Raw genomic sequence first — 20,893 nt, forward strand, 5'->3', positions numbered from 1 at the left:
CAGCGTGCACGACAGTGGGCTGTAAGTAAATAGAAACGCCGCGCGTTTCGGTTGCAACTGGAGAACGCACGGTCGATAGTGGAGTCGATAGTGAAATCGGTCGGGCGGCCTTAATGCGCGAACTTTGGCGCCAGTTTTTTCGTATTTTCGCGTTTCGAGCGCTCGCGATCAGGATCGCTTGGGCCAAGTTAGTGGAGGCAGGGACTGGTAGAGGGGCGAGAAAGCGAGAAGAAGGGAGGGTCTGGCACTATGCACAGTCTGGAGGGAGAGGATCACGCGTGCGGTTCCCCGGTTGTTAGGTCGTCGTTACACAGGTTCTTAAAGGTCCCGTGCGTGGTCCGTCGCGCGCGTATAGGCAAGGCAAGGCAAGGCAGCTTGCTGTCTGGCTGTGTCTGTTGGTAGCGTACGCACGAGAGCGCGCGCGGGGGTTTCCAGTGTCGGCGGTTGGCACTGTGCGCGCGCAGAGCCTCGACCGGCGTCCACCAGAAGTCGCTGGCGCTGTGGCCGGCCTCGGGCTGCGCGAGCGGGCCGTTCAGTCTAATTTGAACCGTCGCGCGCGCCCGACGCGGGGCCACCGACAATCCCTTCTCCGCCTCGACGTGACACGAGGCTCCTCGTGCATGCCGCGTGCAACACACGCGCCGATCCCCCGCACGATATTATCCGCACGCGTCGTGCCTGCCATCCTGCAGCAGCAGCAGCAGCATCAGCATCACCAGCATCAGCCTCAGTATCGTCGCCGTGCTAGTAGATTCGGTGCCGTGCTGGAAGCGGACGGTCGTCTTGATCGCTCCTCGTCGTCGCGAGTCCGATCACGACCGCGCTCTTCTCGGTTCGTTCACCGTTTGCCGTTCGCCGTCTGCCGGGAATTTCATACGACGGACCGGCTCGGGTTCCTATCGTTGTACACCGTCGTCAGTGCCGTGATACGTCGTCGACCGCGGACGGCCACGGTGAGGAGAAGGAAGAATCGTGCGGTGAAGTGCGCTGCGCGAGGGCTAGACTCGTTCGACGGTCGACACTACCGACCAACCGCGACAGCCTCGTGAGTATATTTAAATAGTGTGCCTCGGCTGGTCAGAGGAAGCCGACAGTTTCTTGGTCCTCTTCGTCGTCGTCGCCATCGTCGTCGTCGCCGTCGTCTTCGTCGTCGTCTTCTTCTCCTTCTTCTTCCTCTTCTTATTCTGCCGCTCCGTCCTACGTCGTGTGTCATCATCCTCGGCTTTTCCTCGTTCGGAGTGCAACGTGATACCGAGCCGAGACCGCGCCACGACGCGATACATACGGGGGTGGCGCGAGATTCTTTATCGACTTTCCACGATTTATTTCGAGATCGCGATAACAGTGGCACCGAAGAGTCGAAGATAGGCATCTCGGACGGTCAGCATCGCGGACGATTCGAATCGGAGTGCTTACTCGAAACGGAACTGGCTGACCGATGGTCGACGAAGCAACGTGCGCGCTCCAATCAAGAATCGTTGGAGATCGACTGTTTTGAATACAGACGAGCGGCGTGCCGTGTGCATAGAAGAGAGAGCACCACGGCGGAGGAAGAAAGGAGGGAAGCGCTAATACTAGCGAAGGATCGAGGGATCGATGACCAGGTGTGAATCGACGGATAGCGGTGCAATCGTCTGGTAAACCAGGATGTCCTTCTCGTACGATCGACAGGATGATCGCGACCTTTGAACTGTACGTTTCGATGCCGTTTGCTGCCACCGCGATCGCGGCAGCCGCCGGTCGGGATCGTTCGCGATAATCGAGAATAGACACGCAGTACGGTGTCGTACCTCGGTGACCCTGTTGCATCCATCGAGGCGTCAAGGATGAAGAGGACGGTACTGCGTTGGTCGAAGAGCAGACAGCCGAGAATCTGTCCGATGGAAGTCCCGATGTCTTGCTGCCGATGGTACAACACCTCGTGAAGAGTGCTCGCATTCTCTGACGGCGTTGTCAAACACTTAGCTAGAGAGGTGAACGGGAGAGAAAGAGACAGAGAGAGACAGAGAGAGCAGTTTTAGTACGAATGAGGCTACCTTGAAGATTGACCGAGAAAGAGAGAGAGAGAGAGAGCGACAGGAGAGGAGAGAGACGACATCTTGCCAGAGGGATCCATTCCGTCAGTTTCAGGCGAATTCGCTCGCAAGAGACAAGAGAGTGCCATAGAGAGTGTGACTGTTCGGGGTGACCGAGGTGTCGACCTCTCACCCCCGATCAAACCAGCAAGCAGGTCGGATGATGTGGGCGTCTCTGCTTTTGGCCGGGATTTTAAGCGGCTGGTGGGGCGCACTGGCGCTCGCTGCGGCACCCCCCGCCAATCGGAACTCCCTCGAGGAGACGTCGACGAGGACCACCAGCGACCATCCGCCATCGATGAGCATCGCCGCCGTTGAAAGGCCCCTCGATTATCCTTTATCAAGTTGGAACTTCGTTACGCGAACCATCGACAGACGCGAGCTCCAGGACCTTGCTCGATCTCCGCGAGATCACGAATTACCCGCTGACGAAGTTCCACGAGCCGGCAAGCTCGGCGAACCGGCACAGGCCGAGAGGGACGAGCGACAAACGTCCTCCTCGAAGCTTGCACAGATCCCGGAGAATGGTAAACCACCCGTCGAATTCTACTCTCGGACGTACCAACGCGACGAGCGATCCTCCAGCAGCCACCGAACCCCTGCGGCGGGCCTGGACCACCGCGGTCCACCCTCCTCCTCGACCGATAATGTTTCACAGAGGGAAACGGAAGAGCCGGACGACTTGATACGCGACGCGTTCGTTTCCTCGTCGAGGCAGCCGAATCGTCGCCTCGCGGACGAGGCGATTCTCCACCCAAAGACGGATGAGACAGGCCTGACCCGGCTGCCTCGCCACTCGTCCACGCAAACGCCGTTTCTCTACTCGCCGATGGAGAGGCCGTCGAGGCGAGCGACTCGTTCGGCCAAGCAACGACCAAAGAACCGCACGAAAGCGGAGTCGCCGAGGGAGCAGCGAAGGCGATGCCGGAACAAGGGTTGTCGGGGTCAGAACTGGTGCCCCGACGTGGACGTCGGCAACAGGGCCTACCTGGCGCCGACGGTGTTCGAGGGGAAGGCGAGGAGCATGTCCTCCGTGAGGAAACCGGGCTCCAACTACGCGGTGACGTTCGAAGTGAAGCAGGTATACAAGAGCCAGCCGGGCTTTCAGCCGCTGCAGAAGAACGACAGCGTCAGGCTGCACTTTCGTGACAAATCGGCGCCCGGCAAGTCGACGGTCTGCGGCTACGACACCGACGGCAAGCAGCAGCAGCAACAGCAGCAACGCGATAATCAGAGTGGTGTGGTGCGAGCCAATATTAAGAGGGGTAAAGTGTATCTAGTGTTTGTGAATCGCGTGGGACCCAGAAACTTCACGATCCTCGGTGAGCCGGTGATACGAAGCAAGAAGAACGAACAGGCGGTGCAGGCAGTCGTTCGACCGGACTATGGTGAGTACAATTTCATTTCGTTACCCAGCTTCTTCCACCTAGGGGCTACACTCTCGACGAATATACATCTGTTGAGAACGTTCGGGAGCTAGTTCGCAGCTGCCCTTTTCTCCAGCCTGCGGAAAATTCTTGCGCCTCTTTAGCAGAGCTGCCACAGAGGCAGTTTTATCGGCCACAGTAGACTGCGTTACGCGCAAGTTCCCCTCACCTTTTTCGTAGCGCGTTTCCGAAATCTGTTCGGTCGGCAAACATTTTTCACCCAGCATTGTTCCCGGAATCATGGAGCGGGTGGTAATCCGTCGAGATATCCGGGAGAATGGGAGGGAGTATAGTGGATCAGGCAAGATCCCTTAGCTTAGCCTGGCAATTGTTTGTCGCATGGTTCGTGAGCTATGGGGTGTTTGCATTGTTTTCCGGCAACAATGGCTCTTTTCGATCGACGAGCTCCTCTCGTTGTTTCTCGCAACAGCACGATACCACGTACATATCTCTGCCGCGATAGTTTCACTTCCGTTTTAATACCTCAAGCTTGCCCCAGGAGTCTGGCACAGTGGCAGCTGACACTTGTACGCTTATTACCGCCGCGTGGCAATTCAGAAGGAACTGATTTGCCGAGCCTCCGCGACACTTACTTTGCGTGTCGGAGATTCGATTGGAAAAAGAGAAAAACACCAAACGACAGAACATCTCGCGGGAACCATAAATCATTGGCGTCTCAATATATTTCGGCGGCTTTTATTCGCGTAACGATGGTATCGAAACCTCGTTATATTTCCCACGGAATCCCGTTAAAAGAGTGTACCAGCAGAAAGATACGCTATCTCGTTTCCGATTCTTTTTTTTTGTTTTAATATCGTACACGTGGATGTTCGAATATCGGACCACCATCGTGACATTTCTCCGATACACCGCGAATATTATACAGCGCAGAAAGACGAAGCGTTAGAAACCTAATCCGAGTCGTAAGCTCGGTACGGCTGTCTTTCAGCTGCGGTAGAATCGTTCCATGCAGCTGGAACGATAAATTGTGTCCGCGCTTTGACGCTATTACTTATTGTATCTGAGACTCGTTTCTGCCTCGGAGCACGCCCACGTACAGGGAGGAAGAGGTGCTTTCCTCGAGGCGCGTAATCGAGCCGACAACGCGCGTATATTTAAACCGCGCCACGTAAGTTGGACCGTCTTCAAGCTGGCGCGCGCTCTTCGCCGCTCGGCCGTCTTTTATTCTTCGTTTCCTATTCGATTAGCTGGGCCATCGTTTCCACCGGAACGCGCAAAGGTTTGAAGATGGTCCAATTTGTCGGCGGTTCAACGCACTCTTCGACTGATTTGCCCGCTCCGCTTCACTCCGCCGCACTACGCGGCGATGCCCTGCCAGAGACATGCTCTCTCGGCGGCGATGACTGCTCGTCGTCGCGCGCGACGACCTTCCTTACTTGATTTATCGCGCTAAGTCGCGCGCGGCTGGTCGACTCCCGAGATATCGAAAGTAGCTCGTCACGGAACATCTGTGAAACCTTTGACGAGCTGACGCACATGTTGCTCCCCGCGTGAAAAGCGGTAGCCCGAGCCGACCGGTAGCGCGCCGTGTACCCGAACGCATCGATCCAACCATTCGATTCTCCATTATCTCCTTATTCGACCGCTTATTCCCCCGCGCTGCGGAGAATTTTATTCTACCATCTACAGCGCGATTCCCTGCGGGACGAGTTAAGGAAATATCTGACGTTCCACCGATGTGGTCCGTACAATAACGACTCAAGGGTTCCTACTAACTTTCCGCGGATTGTGCTCCGTTCGTAAAGCGAACGCTTTGAATATATATATATACGTATTTGGAGGATTTTTCGCCATATAATAATAGCGCCAGCTGAGAATGAGTCAGGGACGCGCAAAGCGAGCAAACTTCTTTGATACTTCTTTGGAGTAGCTCTGGTACGGTGCTTCGTTAGCGTCGTTTTCGTCGTCCACTTTTCTCCTCTCGTTTGCGAGTTCAGAACTGTTGCGCTCGTTTGCTTAGCACCCCCTTGCCTGCCCGTGGTACCCTCCCTCTACCAGCGCGTATTACACATCCGCCCTGACGCGTATCGAAAGTTTTCGCGACTTATCCCATTATCAGGCCCCGAAGATCGTCCCGTACCCCGTCTAGCCAGCTCCAAAGACGGGGCCACTCAGCTCCGCGGGAGTGAGTGACTCTGGTTAAACCGATTTATTCCGCACGGTCGAAGCGTCGCGAGCAAATTGGATTCACCGGAAGCATCGGGCCCCGATAATCTTGTCGAATCTTTGTCGCGGCTCATTAAAAATCCCGCGATAGCGCCCGAACAGGTAAGCCATTATCGCGGATTTTCTCGTATCACCATTATCGCCTAACGTCCGCTGTTATTTACCGTACGCGCGAATTACTTCGTTGCCCCTCCCATTATCACGCGCCTGCTGGCCAGTGATCTCATCTTGAATCACCGATACTCTAGTTGGCAAATTCGGTGTAATATCGCGGCGGCGAGTCGAGTCACCTTTCGCGTGTAACGCCTTTCCTATCGACCCGTTCCCACGTACGCGTGAGTTCGTCACTCGAACCTTTTATCGCGTAAGTTGGATTATTGTAAGGAGATCGGCGCGGTGGCAGCGATTAATTTAAAGCGTTAAGTACCTACCGTCGCCGCTGCTGCTCTGTTTGTAGAAGAGGGGTGCTTAGGTTGGGCGTGAAAAGAAGCGCAAACGCGTCTGGTGTCCGGGGACGGTTCGTTGATCTGCGATCCGCAAAAGCGGGTCCGCCGCGCCGGCCCTTCTTCCAGTTGCCGGTGACTAAGCCAGACGGGGGGACCCGGGACGTCAATTATAAGGCCTTAATCGGAAACCCGTCCTTACTTCTGTTGGCTTACACTCGGCCGTGCCACCCGAGCGAGACAACGGCCAAGAGGAACGGAATATCGAGAGCGCGTACTCGTGCGGCGCGCGACTATCCTCGCCGGCACGCCTCTCCGATCCTCACTGATCGTATCCTCGAACTCCCGTGACCTAACTCCGAGGGACTATTCTTCCGAAAGTGGTAGACTACCGACTTACGCTCCAGGATCCCCCGTGTCTTCGGGGGATAAACGGTTTGCGGTCCGTTCCAGCTCTGACTGCAAATCCATCGGGCGCAATTAATGGATTCACGGGTCCGGACCTCTGTTGCGCCAGTTGCAACTTCGTAGCCGACAGTTCTCCGTCTGCAATTGGAGTTAGTACTCGAGCTTCGCGGCTATCAATCATAGCTCTCGGCCTTAATATTTCCCTCGGAACTCTTCCCGATCGGGCGTCCGTCGCGCCTTTCGATCGAAGTGATCCGAGCGATGAAGGAACTTTGGAGGGTAATCGCGACCCCGATAAGCGGGCCATTTAAACCCGTATCTCTCTGGTTTACGGGGAAGCATTTAGTCATCCGAAGCTGTTCACACTAGCTATCGGTATCTTGATACATCGCGCGGCTCGTAGTTACATTTATTACTCGCTCGTCGGTCGCCAGCGTATATTAGTATACAACCCTCGGTCGCCGATAACGGGAAAGCAATCGTTCCGCGAGATAAGCGGCTCGATCGTTTTTCGCGACGCGATTTCGCTCGCGATTAAACGCTCGCGTTCGCGGAAATTTCTACGGGGCTATTCTTGGCTCGCGTGCACGGTGCGCGCAGCGGCGATTGCACGTTATGGTGTAACTATGACTATACCATACAGCCGGACGCCGCGTCTGGTATCTGGCCGGTCGTTCCCGTGCGCGACGCGCGCGATGATAGTGCATTATCGCGCGCCGACTAGAATCTTCGCTGGCACAACGTGTCGGCGCGATGACAGGTCCTAAAAGGGACACGGTAAAACGTTCAGGGCTGCGAGAGTTGTTTCGGCGTTCGCCCCGAGCATCGCGCAGTCTGTGCTTAATCGCCTCGACGGAAGATGGTCCGATGCAATCGGTTTCCAATTGCGCATTTTTCGAGCCTCGCAGAATCGAAACCACAGAACGCAGGAACGTCTTTCCTTCAAGCAGTCTTATCGTCGTCTCCAAAGCAGCGAATCGATATAGAAATTAATTGACGTTAATTATCGTTGCGTACGAGGTATGGGCGTATATAGGACGCCTCGTCGTCTGTCTAGCAACGGTGCTTGGAGAGGATAGTCAAAGGACTGGCTGCCTCTTTAATGACGAATTGCTCCGCAGTGACACTTTGCTCGGATTCGAAAAACGGTGCTCGTAAATCGGTAGCGGCTATTGACACGCGGGTTTTCGAGCTGTTGATTATGGGAATGGTAGGGTAAAGTAGCGGAATATGGCGACCTCTCCTAATATGAGTCCCAAGCTTACCTCCGCTACAGAACTCTTGAATGTCATAGCGATGCTATTTCTTTACTAACTAACCGTGAATTAGTTGTTTTGTCCGCACAGTGGCATTGTAATTAATTGAGCGTCTTCAGCAAGCACATATTTCTGAAATATGTTGCAGAAAGTTTTTGAAGTGGTTCGATTAAATTACAAATACCTCTAAAGTGGTAGTGTATAATGATTTCACAAATACTGTTATACAGTGCTTGCAATGGAGTTTAAGGCTTACTAGGGTAAAGGACCCAGTTACTGACACCTAACCAATTACTGTCACCTTAAGCTACTTTACTTAAAATAACGAATAAATAAACTATAGTATATAATCTATAATATAGATTATAGGTTGAATTACATAATTCTTTTTATGTATAACTTTACAACGTTTATTTATTCGTTATTTTAAGTAAAACAGCTTAAAGTGACTGTAATTGGTTAGTTGTCAGTAATTGGGTCCTTTACCCTAGTTGTATTTCATTAAATGACGAAGACTTAACTTCGAAGCTACTTAGTAGTTATCATGTTATCGTTTCCAAATACGAGACCCGTGAAAGTTCTGCTGGTGAGAGTGAAGAAGAAATTATTCTGCATGATGAAAGTGATTAAGAAAGAAAATTGTGATCGGTGTTTATTCTTCAGATGTGCTAGGTGAACAATGTGTTAAGTGTACGTATGAAGTGTTACGATGGGCGTGGTGGACCCATCAAGATTTCGGTGGTGAGCCCACGAAGACTGCGGTAGTGAAGAAATAGATTTCACACGCCGACTTTATAAAACAAGAAAGAAAAAATAAGTTTCAAGAAAAAACACACTGGATCTTTTTTTTATTATAAAAACAGAATTTTTGTTATAGTACTTTCCAGTAGATTGCTAAAGAATGCACATTCTACTTTTAAAACGTGTATCGAATATTTAATGAAAGTGTTCTCAGTCAAGAGTTATGATGTTTTTAAGAAATGAGTTTCATATTCGGCTAGTGTACCGAATAATTGATCACGGATAATTGTTGTGTTTCGATTAAGGGACAGGCAGGTATCGCGCTGTCACGACGTTGAATTCGATACTGTCAGTCTGGCGAACGGTTTGACAGACTGTCAAGCGGAACCGACACGCGGAGAGACGTGTCATCGATTTGCTAATTAAATAAATAACGCACAGCTATTTCGAACATCTTGCAAATTTAAAGGGGCCTCGTTTTCTGGCACCATCCGTTCAATATTTATACTAGAGCGAGGTACGTCGATAAAAATCACGATTCCCCGTTGCGAACCTGCGAAATCGTACAAGTCTCGCTCCACCCAGTCTCCTCCACGGAGGCAATAACAGTGGTGCGAGTAAATGCGATAATTTCAAGCAATCGAAGCCGTGTGAACTCATCCAGGCGGATTAGCGCGTGATCGAGGAGATAGTCTGGATCTATTCGGGGGACGCCTCGCGACAGTTTCGGCCGCTCGTATCCCCTGAGAAAGCCGGTGTCCCGCGATGGCCGATCGATGAAGCATAATTGGCGACTTAGCGGGAACAGAGCTCGTCCATCGGCCGCGAGATTGATCGTCCGAGGAAGGGGAGTAAGGCACAAGGGCATCGGGAGGAGCAGCGCACCGGCGAGATAGATAGACAGCTAGCGATCTGGCCTGGGGAAAGAGAGAAAGAGGGGAACGTGGGAAAGAGAGAAAGGGGAAAGGAGAGAGCGAGGGGTCGAGGGGCCGCGGCAGCGAAGTGGGCCCGTCGCGAGGGGCAAGGGGAGGGAAATCGGCACGTACGTATCCAGAGCACGTACGGCCCTGTGCCCATACTCAGAGGAAGCCGCAGGTACGCTCTATATACCGGGGACGGTGGTTCCACGCACAGGCAGACGATCGCACACGCACGTGCACAGGTGGAGGTGGAGTGATGCGAGGGCACAGGGTGGGGGACCACACGTGTGGTGTGTGTATACACCGTGGCGGCCGCGGCGGCCAGGTAGACTGCTGGGCGGCCGGCGATCCAGCCTCGAGCACGAGGTCTCCGAGGTGATCCGCCGATCCGGAGAACCGGTGCTCTCGATCCTGCTCGATCCTGCTCCACCTCGCTCCACCTCGCTACCATGGAAATTAGTTTATCCGGAATGCGATTGTAACGATGCACCGCGGATCTATCAGTCGGGACACTCGGCCCGCGCCGCGTTCCGACGCTCCACTGACATTCCCGCAGAAAATCAATTTAAGATCGAATGGGGCCCCGTTCAAGACGATCACGGCGCACGAGCCGCCGTTCGACGGGAAAATTCCAGGCTTTCGCTGGAATCCTAAGGCCGCTGAAAGAGTCCGTTTGACGAAGACAGGCGGCCAGAGACTGCGCGCGCAGGAATATCGGTGAAAGATCGTTTCTTCGATGGACAAGCGTGTGACCACAACGCTTTCCACGGCAAGGTGGCCGGGTCGAGAGTAATACAGACAACTGGGCGGGATACAAGAATGCGTGCAGACTTTAACGTGATTATTCGATCGCGATAATCCGTCGGGGGGCCCCCGCCGAGAGGCGATTCGAACTAGAGCGCGGAATAAATTGCGGCATGTCGCTGGCTGTGCCGGGCCGCGAGCCAGTGTAGACTGCTGGGCGACTACCGATCTAACGTGCCCGGTCGCTCGCTCGAGCGTGATTATTTTTAGCGATCCGAGCGTCGAGAGCGATCAGTGAACGGTGAACCGCGTGGACGGTTCGCGAATCGCTTATCGGCTCTCGAATAATGCCCTGATTTTTCGACGATGATCGAGCCCGACGTTATCACGGGCGCGGATAAGCGCGGCTGTACCCGCGACGATAACATCCTCGCAATTCCGGCGAACCTGCGCCGTGACTGGTGCGTTTCCTGCCTACCTGCAAGCTCCGGCAAGTATTTTCTTCTTTCGAGAAGAGGCCCGGGCCAGTCCCTGGCGAGGAAGAGAAGCTGATCGACGTCGGCGAACCTCCCGAGACAGCGATAAGGACGGGCATGCATCATTCCCCCGAATGAAATTTTAATATCGTCCACCTCGCGGGATTTATGGTTCCCTTTGCCGGTGGGCCAGGAATTGGCCGATGCGCGCCAATCCAGGCGTCGTTCGCGGGAATGTTCTCTGCTCGGTTGTGCCCTGTCGTCGCCGCCCTGGTTGTCCTCGATTGGGATTCGCGAAATTGGCACAGCTGGCCAGACTGTTGCCGTAGGACAATCAATGTTCCCGGATACAATGCGATAATTTGCTATCGCTTGTCGCCATCGACGATTGAATTACGGGCGGTATCATTATCGTGCCGGCGCATTTCTGACGCTCGGCTACTTCTGCCAGGGACAAATGTTCCTCGTGATTAACGAGGGAATCGGCTGTCCTCCCTCGTCAGCTACGCGGAACGCCTTTCTTCCCCGAAATCCTGGGTAGCGTCGCTCAGGCAGACGCGTCGCCGTGTTTCCCCTCTCCACCTTCGCAGCGGATCGCGCGAACGATTAAAAGTAAACGCGACTGCTTGAAACGGAGCGGGCGCCACGGGTATTTTCATCGCGGTGAATCGGGGGGAACGCTTAATCTTTAATGACTGGGACGCTGGTAGGAATCCAAACTACTCGCCAACTTTCGCGGGATTCAAGGTTCTAAACTTGAAAGCGAGGCACGCGCGCGCCCGTCCGCGCGACGCAACAGTCGCGGCTGCCCCGCGATAGATCGATCAATTTTCACTTATCCGCGTTTAGCCGGGGAAAATGGGGGGGATATTCATCGGGAAGATATACCGCTCTTCTTATCGAGAAGCCCGCGCGAAAGAGACGGAAAAAAAAACGGAACGCCGCCGCGCGTTCCGAGAAACACGATTTTCTTTCGTCCACGATCTTCCTCGCCTCTCCCTCCTTTCTCCCCCTTTCTCCGATCCCGTCGAAAACGCTTCGGTATCTCGTTAAAAAGTCGGCAAAAAGTTGGAGTCAAGCTCCTCCTCGCCGCCCTCTCTTCCCCTTTTCTCCTCGGTCTGGTTTTCTTTTTAACCCCGATTCGAACCTCCACCACGAACCAGCCGGCAAAAAAAGGACAGCCTGTCGATAACATGTGTTTTCTCCTCCGGCTAAGCCCCGCGCGCCCTCGCCCGTGGCCGCCCCCGCTTCTCTATCAGCTGTCCTTCCCGCACACGCTCCTTCGCCGGAGTCGGAATAAGGGATGAGCTGGCTTAAAGACTCGTAGATTGAATATCACGGCCGCGAGCGTGGCCCACAGCTTGTGGATATGCTCGACGATTTGTATGCCGAACGCGGGTGGCTATTTCACCCTTCCCTGGCTGCGTCTCCCTCTGCTTGCCCCCCGTACAGCCGGTTCTCACCAGATTTCCCTGCTTTTCTCATCCCGTCCGTGGACGTTAAGCCTCTATCTCTCCTCAGGCCCCTTCATTGCCGCAAAGATATCGCGTCTCGCATCGAACTTTACTTTCCTTTATTATTATTATTCTTTTATTTTTATTATCTCCGCTCTGTGGTCGCTGAGATTTTTCTCTCGTAATAGAACAGTCTGGTGCAACATCTCATCGTGGATTCGCAGCTTTACAGTTTATCAGCGGTCCTCTCGTTGTTTCCTCCCACCCCCGGGGCGGAGCTCTGTTTTCTCGCTCGAGATTCAGGAGCGCTGCGCCGCTGAAGGAGTTATGCATCGGGAAGGTCGGACGGGCAGTTTCCGCCGATGAAAAAATATACTTCGGAAAGGCGTGTGACGCAACGCGGCTAGAGGCTGCTAGATCAGACGCCCCGGCCTGTTGTCGCAGTTATAAATAACCCACTCACGGTGGTATTATTTCCGAACGGTCTAGAACACATTCGAGGCCTGCGAAAGAGGTCACGTAATGCGTGGAAAAAGAAGGGACCGGGAAACATCGGTCTCCGAGGACTCGGCGAATACATATTCCTATCAGCGGACAGCCGCGCCACCGGGTACTGTTATCAAAGTAGATTGCACGTTCGTTGATTGCAACAAAGTTGGTAGAAACCCCGCGCGCTGCCGCCGGACAATTTGATAATTAACGAGGCGGCGAGCAGCCCCGGTCTGTTAAATAATTCCTGGATCGGATACCTTTGACGAAGGCCCGTATTTGCGCAACTCCGGGAACTTTGTCGCCCTTCCAACCCCCTCGCCGACCAAATCCCCGCAAAGGGGGCGGACCCGTTGAAGATTGTTGCAAGCTCACCCCGACTCCAAGCTGCGCTCGTAATCCCCGAAGAGCTAATCTTCGTCGTCTGCCACTCGTCGGGGTCCCTCGTCCCTCTTTTGGTCTTTTTCCCGGCACCGAACGTCCCGCTTCGTTTCGTACCGCTACAGTGAAGTGTTTGCTGCTTATTGCTAGAAGATAGGGCCCCGTTACCCCGCTCTGCACGGTAATCGAGCCGTTTTTCGCGAGCCCGCGAGCTCGCAATCGTCTCGCAGCTATTCGAAACCGATCGAGAATGGATTCAGGTTAAATGGCACGGATAATCTCGATCAAAGGCGGTCACGAGGAGATAGCGGAGCCAATCGGCCGCGCGTTAGAACGGCGAATTCGTAGCTCGGCCGGAGCGGCGGGCCGCGTCAGCCGACAGATGGAAAAGCGTTTCGTGTCAGGGGGGAAACTATCGGGGCTGAAATCTCGCCAGGCCCGAGAACACTTCGCCACGGTTAATGCACGGGGAGAACGGGCCGCCGCGCGGGAACACGGTTTTCCTTGGAACACGAGCGAAGAATTCGTGGGAGCATTACGATACACGATGACGTCAAGTGTGCCAGACGACGGCAGCCCCTCCAGTTGCCTAACTTTGTCACGCTGCAAGATGGATACATTCGGAAAGAGGACGACGGCGTCGACGGTCTCTATTTTTCGCGGAAACATTCACCGAGGCTGCTACGAGTTCTTTCTGGTTTCGTCCAGAAGAATATACGCGGCGCGTCGGTGGGAGGATTCGCAGTTTGGATCCGGTGGGAAAAGGGGAGAGGGGACTGGAGCCAAGATCTAAATATCTGCCGCCGAAGGTGGCGGGGAGAGGGGGTGGCGAGACGCGCGACTTTCATCCGATACGGTCGTCTCGATTTGGAAAACCGTGGACGAGCGGAGACAAAAGCGAGGCGGCGGGAGGCGCGCAAGGTGAAAGAAACTGGCCGACGAGAGGAGGCGGCAGGACGCGCAAAGCGGAGGGGAAAGGAGAAGAAAGAAAGAGAGCAGCGACCAGCGGTCTGGCCGTCATCGCGTAGTCACAACACGCCGCGAGTTATTGCCCCCGAGTGCTCTACCGAGGCCTCCTCCGCCACCTCCGCCTCCTCTCCCAGCTCTCGCTTCGGAGGGAACAACGCGCCCACTTTTCCTTCGACTTAATTCCACCGATTCGCGGCCGAAAAAGCGACGCGCGGCTGTGCGCCGCGGTGGAACGCGAGTCGGGAGAGAGCGGGACAAGAGCAGCCGGATGAAAGCTCGGGACGGAGAGGGCAGATGAGAATGGAAGAAGCTGGAGAGGCGAAAACGAAGCGAGCGTAGCTGCGCGAGGACGCGAACGAGAAGATAGCAGGAGGAGGCGGCAGCGAAACGGTGTTGGCAGCGTTGGCAGCTCGCGAGGAAGGGGATTGATGCCACTGCGTGGAGGTGGACGTTGCGTCGCGGCGGGCGAAGAAGGGACACCGTGGAAGAGTCAGCGACGCGCGACGGAGCGAGGGAGATGGGCGATCGCGGGGGAGGAGAGGGTGTCCGCGAGCTAAAGCCACCTTCCCGCGAGAGAAAGCGGGACGGATGGTTGGGGCGGTGGAAAAGTAGCCGTTTTCCCGAAGGATTCGGGCAGACCGAGGAGGCGACAGTCAGTCATGACAATAACCGCGCGCACAGCGGCGAGGATGCACACTGGTATTCGGCACCGTCTCGTTGTTTTCATCTGTCGGCTGATGTGGGTGCGACCGAGTGTCGGCCGAGTTCAATTGGACGTAATGCCGCGACGAGAGGGCCTCCAGAAAAAAGTCGTCTCTGCGCTCGGCCGCGTGCTGTCCTCTTTGCTCGAACGCGCACGGCCCCTCCCCTCGCCGCTGGGAGTCGTTGCATTTTCCGAGTCACTTTTCTCTCAGCCCGTGGCCTCTTTTTTGATGTCCCAAAGGCATCGGGAATAAATGGGAAACGCTCCGTCAAAACTGTTCTCCCCCCGAAATTCTGCGTTCAACCCGAAGTCCTCGGTAAAATGTCCAATGATCTCCACATGCCGCGACGAGATCGAAGAAAGGGAACGAGAAAGAGAAACTGCAGACGATAGAAAGCGCTGGACACGCGACGCGTACGACAAAAAGTGCATTCATTATTAACGAGCTACGCGTGACGCGGCTGCTCGAACCGCGAGCCGCTAGCCGCGATAAATTCCTCCTGGACTCGAAAAAATCACCATTAGAAACTCGTTTCGTCGCGATCACGCGGTCCAACCGCGCGTCGATGTGAATTCTTCGCGCGCAGCCTCGCATCTGTAATGATATTGTGAGTCCGGGAGAGTTCGACCGCTTTTTTGGAAAAGAAATTGTAGCATCGTTGTTTTTCCACACTCTTCTTGTCGTTCTGTGCAAATTAATGCAAAGCCCAGGCAATTTAGAGTATGCGTAAATTGTAGTGTGCGATAATTTAAAATATTTATTTTCATTTTCAACCAAAAACAGTGGCACTGCAACTGGTCGGTCTCACCCGCATGTCTAACCCACTACGGGTGAGACCGAGCTCTAAAAATAACAAAAAGTGCAGCTTATAAAAAAGTATAATACACCAGTAAATTAATTGATATTTTATTTCTTCTTTAGTTTTCCACATAAATCGCAAAAATTCTCATACTTGGAGCATCTATTATGAAACCAACGGCTGCAGCGCATACATTTAACTCAATCGTCGCTTTTCGAGGTTTCATAATAATTTTCTCATCTCACACATTCGTTTTCGTCTCACTCTTCTAACGACATATCGCTCTCTTGAAGAATGGGGCTGTCGCTCCTTAAATCTGAAGATCCTTTTAACTGGTTTTCGCGTTTCTTCTTAGGAATTGAAGAGTTCGTGTGTTTCTACACATTTATTTTGCCCTTCTGTGCCCTAATGTGCTCTGAACTACTCAGAATGGTTGCAAGCTGCGTACCGCGTTTTCTGAGAACCACTGTCGCACTTGTTTTTGGAATTGGTGAAATGTTAGGGTTGATTTAGGAATTCCAAAATTTCGAGCGGCTGCATTTTCACCTAGTCTACCATTTTCAATACATTCTATTGCTAATTTTAAGCAGTTGCCATTCCATTTAGCTCTCCTATCGCTTTTTCTTTTATAAATCTTAGGCATTTCTTAATCTGTAAAAATATTATCGAATACAGTAAACAGGACACATGTAGGTAGTGTTTAGGAAACGTTTCGATGTCAGTTACAAGAATAAGAAGTAAAAAATACGAACATGTTATGCCCCCCCCCCCCCCTCGACATCTTTCGTCTGAAACAATTTTTCGTACCATTCATATTTTTCGAGATAGTTACACTGTATATTTAACTAATCTAGTCGGATTGTCCCGCATTAACGTGGTCGGACTGTCCCATAATCAAGGGAGTGATCGACCACCTCATAAAAAAAAATTAAAAACAAATACATACGTATTGTTAGTGTTGCACAGTAGTTTCATGCATATTATATCCCCCAATATCGGACGAGTGTAAATAAACTTACCAGTTTATTAAGTACCACCAACACTGTAACTTGGTCTAAAAACTTTCAGCCTCGCACAAAGTCTTTAACTGCATCTTCTAATTCGAATATAGATTTATGACAATGGTAAATGTGAGATAAACAACAATCGCATTAATTTGTTTCGCGTCAGTTCCACACAGCGCCCTATCATCGGTCTTAAACTATCAACGCTGGCCGGACTCTCCCGGTGGTCGATCTATACCGGACTTACCCTATCGCTGTCGCGCTCCTTGTTAGTTAAATCCGCGATTGTTTCGCGCAGTCGAAAACTCGATAGCGCACTTCCGCCGCCCTCTCTTCCCGGCCAAATAATTGTTCCATTGTCCGGACTCGGAGTTCGGTTAACCGACGACAATCGGGATAATCATTTATTGCCCGACTGGCTTAATGATCTTGTAAATGTAGCGGGAAGTGCGCGAGCGAGGAATGCTTTTCGATGGTATCTGCGGTGGCGACGATTTTCCCAGGGCGATATGCGATTGTTCCGGGTGTCGGTCGAGCCGATCGGAGATACGTAGCAGAATGGGAAAAGGTAGAAGTTGAAGGTTGATTCGAAAAGCGAGAAAGCGCGAGAGGCGCGAGCAGGAGCGCGCCCGCGTTGCTGCGCGTCGCGTCCAAGGGGGAGAGCGGTTCTTGTTGCGTGTCGAGATCGAACCGCAGAAGAGACATCAAGTCGCCGTCGGAGACAGACGGACGGTGGCATTTGCTCTTAAATCGGCAGATCCCCGTCTTTACTTTCTTTGCATCAAATGCAGTGGTCAAGCGGGAACGCGCTCATGGCGGACGATGATCGTATAAGGCGAAGCGGCCGCCAGCCGGATCCAGCGACGACCGGGATTCTGCCTTTAGTCGCATCGCTGGCTCGCGGAACTGTACTGCGCTGTTTATATGGTGTCCTCTGCTATTCCGTGTACGTAGCTATCTTTCTATACGTGGACAGAGCGCAGTCCTATCTCGCGTATCGCCATGTTCGTTGTGGGAAAATCGTAGAAAACAAACTCGTTTGTCCTCCCACCCTTCCCCTGACGATCCGCGATCTCTTTTGCCTCTTTCTCTCCGTCTTTCGCTCGCTGCTAGTGACCCTTTTCGCGACGCGACGCGTCTCGATCCGCTCGGATCGCCAAGGAATTTTCAGGGATTTTCTTTCCCCGCAGTACCTATACAGAGCGAGACACCAGCCGCGTTTCGTGAGACTGAAACGTTCCCTCCTCGAAATCGTCGGCGTGTCGCGCCTCTCGCCGCTCTGTTCGCCGCGGCCAGATTTTCCAGGCAAGACGTTCGGGAAATTCGCTTAGGACTTAGGAGATCGAACGTGCCGATACTCGTGCGCGGGGCGACGTTAACGGTTCCGTGCCGGTGAAATCGTTCGGCCGTTCGCCTCTCGGAGATAGCAGCGTTTTCTGTGTACCCTTAAGTAATCTGAAAACCCACTTACCCCGCCGAGAGAGGGAGAGCGCTTCGGTTATGTTTCTATAATGCCTCTGGTGCCCCGCTGAAACCCCCAACACGCAATTTCCTTTCATGATTTACGGGCAATTATGCACGGTATCGGCGTAACGACGGTTTCCTAATATTTCTCGCAGGCTAATGGGACATCGCGTGGTACGTCGTAAACGGAGCAAACCAGGGAGGCCACTCTTCATTCATTATCCCCGTTTTCTCGCGCAGTCTCCTCCGCCAGTTCATAAATACTTGAACTCCAAAACGTGCACCGCCCGGATCGGTTTCCCACCATGGAAAGCAGAGACCCTCCGAGTAGGGATGGGCACCTGCAAGTTCCAGAAGACGAGGAGAACGTCCACGGGCGCTGACGTTTGTTCAAAATCCAGAAGTGTCGGCTCGAGTGATTATCGGAAGCATCGGTGCTCCGGGCTCGGTATGAATGGCGAGAAAAGCCTCTTACGGGCCAAAGAAGTCCACGGATCGAGGAGGAGGCTCTGCTCTCCTCTGCTCTCGACCGCGCTGTCCCTTTTCCTCCCTTGTCGCGCGTTCTCGGCACCGACGTCGTCGACGAAGACTAAGACGACGGCCAAGACGACGACTAAGAGGACGCTGGCAGGCAAGGAGAGGTGGCGCAAATGCGAGACGACGAAAATATTGGGTCTATTTCGAAATTCTATTTCGGTGCGTCGGCCGAGCGACGCTCCTACACGCACCCCGTCACGCGCACGCTTCTTATCCACGAGCACGCAACTTGACGCACTCTTCTCTAAACTCTACTTTCTTCCCTCGCGTAGAAGCGTTTGCCGTCTTTCCCGGGGGTTATCGACACGCTGATTTTTCTCGCCCGAAGCCCCGCGAAACTCCAGCTCGTTCCGCGAGTGCTTGTCTTCCCGTTCATCTCTTGGAAAGCTGTCTCTTACCCCGGGAAAGTTTGATTTTCCAATCTACGTTGGCTAAATATTTTTTACCCGGCTCTGCGATTACCGCGCTCCTCCCGAGCCCGATACATTTCCTTTTTCAAGCGCTCTGTAATTGGAGACGCTCGAACTCGCCGCAGCTTACCCTTTAAATTTCACGGGCCGACACTGTTGCGTTCGCGGCGGAGGCCGTCCAGCAGCGCGCGATCCTGTAATTGCGCTCGCATGAACGTACGCAATTAAGTGTGTCGCTGCGCGGCGCGTAGACTTTCGGGGGACCGTCGCGCCAGGCGGGATTTTCTCTCAACGACTCCCCCTTAATTTAATACCTCGTTCGGTGGCAGAAAAAGGCCGAGCGGCCGGGAGAGGGTGAGGAAGAGAGGAGGGAGAGGAGAGAAAAAGCGGAGGCGCGTTAAATTTTCCTTATCTACGAGCGGTCGTTTCACCGCGGCGCAGGAAGCATCGCGATGCGTAGCAAAAGTTCAGCAAGTTCCCTTAATTGCTGGCAATATAATATAATTACCGGGTCACCGGTGCTCCTCGCTGCCCAATGGAGCGGAAACAAGCTTAAAGCCCGCGTTCCTCGTCCCCCACCGTCGCTTGCCACCTACGGTTGCCACGAAATAGTCGAAGTGTGAGCGGGGAAAAAGGGCGAGAGGGAGCGACGGAGTAAAAAGAGAGAGAGAGAGAGAGAGCCCCGGCTCCACTAATATGGTAACTCTAAATTTGGCCCGGCCGCCGAGGGACAAATTATTGTTGTAGATATAAAAAGAGCGCCGGTGCAGCGGCGGTGTACCGGTGGCCGGTACAATTAAGCTCCCCTTTTCGTTTTGTAATCGCCGGCGTGTGCGGGTCGGCTGACCCCTTGACCGAGGAACGTTGGCACGCGTTGCGGACTAGGCTGGCACGTGTTAATAAAACACCCGGCCGGTGGTTTACTAAATATTAACTTTTAAAACGGATCGCGCCGCCGGCGTCTGCCCCCAACCCTGCCCCGCTGGCGGTCGCAATTACCGCGGAGCCCGCGCCACTAATTATTCGATACTTAATAACGTCTTCGTTACGCGACACTGACGCGGAGTGTAACTCGAGACCCCTCCCCCATTCGCAGGACAATTTGCGAGCGTATCTTCGGATCGTTCCCGCGGAATATATCGCGCCTAGGAGACACCTCGATACCCTGAGGTACGAGACAGGGTCGCGACGGGGGAGTCGGCAAAGCCCCCTTAACGCAACGGCTTCCAGAACCACCCATAGATCACTGACCCGCGTTTACTGTAGTCTCTCGTAACGAGTAGTAAATTTGTATCGCTGAGTGATATACAATCGCAGCCGAGTCCCCTGCGCGCCACCACCTAGGCTTCTCCGTCGACGATCCGGTGAGATATCATTTTCGAGGCGACTCCGCTCCCTTTCTCTTCTTCGCCTCGCGCGCACCTTCTGCTCCACCCGTTGTCTTTATCGCCCTCTGCCCCCCTTGCCTCCCTTCCTCAGCTGTAATTTTGTTAATCGGTTTCGTAACGTAAACGTTGATTTCCAACGATCTCGCGGCGAGAGTATATTACTCGATGGTATCTGGCCGCGACGCGTTAAACGGCGAGCAGGCACTGGCCGCGGAATCGGTATCGCGATATCTTGAAATTAAATTTCTCCCCCGGAATTGAATTCCTCGCGGCGCTGAATTACCGCCTCGTGTTAAAGCTTCCACCTATCCCGATCGCTTGAGTTAGCCGCGCGTATTTGTACTCTCCGCCCGATATCGTAATAACCGAGATGCAAAAAGCTGATAACTCGTCTGCTTTCGCCCTTGTTCGCTGATCCGTCTACGCTCCAAAGTCCACGAGCACATTGAAAGCTCGCTGGCCGGCGCAAAGTCATCGCGCTTTAATTCCACATGGCTCGGTGTTTCGAGCGAAGAGGCGGCGCTGGATGGGATCCTTGGGGTTTCCCCGAATCCGCGCGCGAACCCTCCTCGCTCTAGCTGGCTCGTGGGCGGAACGCGCGGGCACGAGCGGCCGCA

General features: G+C 53.6%; 1 protein-coding gene across 2 annotated transcripts in view; it reads left to right on the forward strand.

The window, feature by feature from the left end:
* Positions 1-524: 524 nt before the first annotated feature.
* Positions 525-20,893, forward strand: part of Vn (membrane-bound neuregulin protein vein) — a 276,994-nt gene continuing 256,625 nt past the window's right edge. The window contains exon 1 of one of the 2 annotated variants that reach the window (XM_076829034.1): positions 525-3,463. In XM_076829034.1, coding sequence (XP_076685149.1) covers positions 2,236-3,463 — 1,228 coding nt within the window. In that variant the 5' untranslated portion in view covers positions 525-2,235. The remainder of the gene's footprint in view (positions 3,464-20,893) is intronic. The other variant, XR_013087358.1, reaches the window with a different exon arrangement.

Source organism: Andrena cerasifolii, chromosome 16, assembly GCF_050908995.1.
Source record: "Andrena cerasifolii isolate SP2316 chromosome 16, iyAndCera1_principal, whole genome shotgun sequence".
Classification (NCBI taxonomy): Eukaryota; Metazoa; Arthropoda; class Insecta; order Hymenoptera; family Andrenidae; genus Andrena; species Andrena cerasifolii.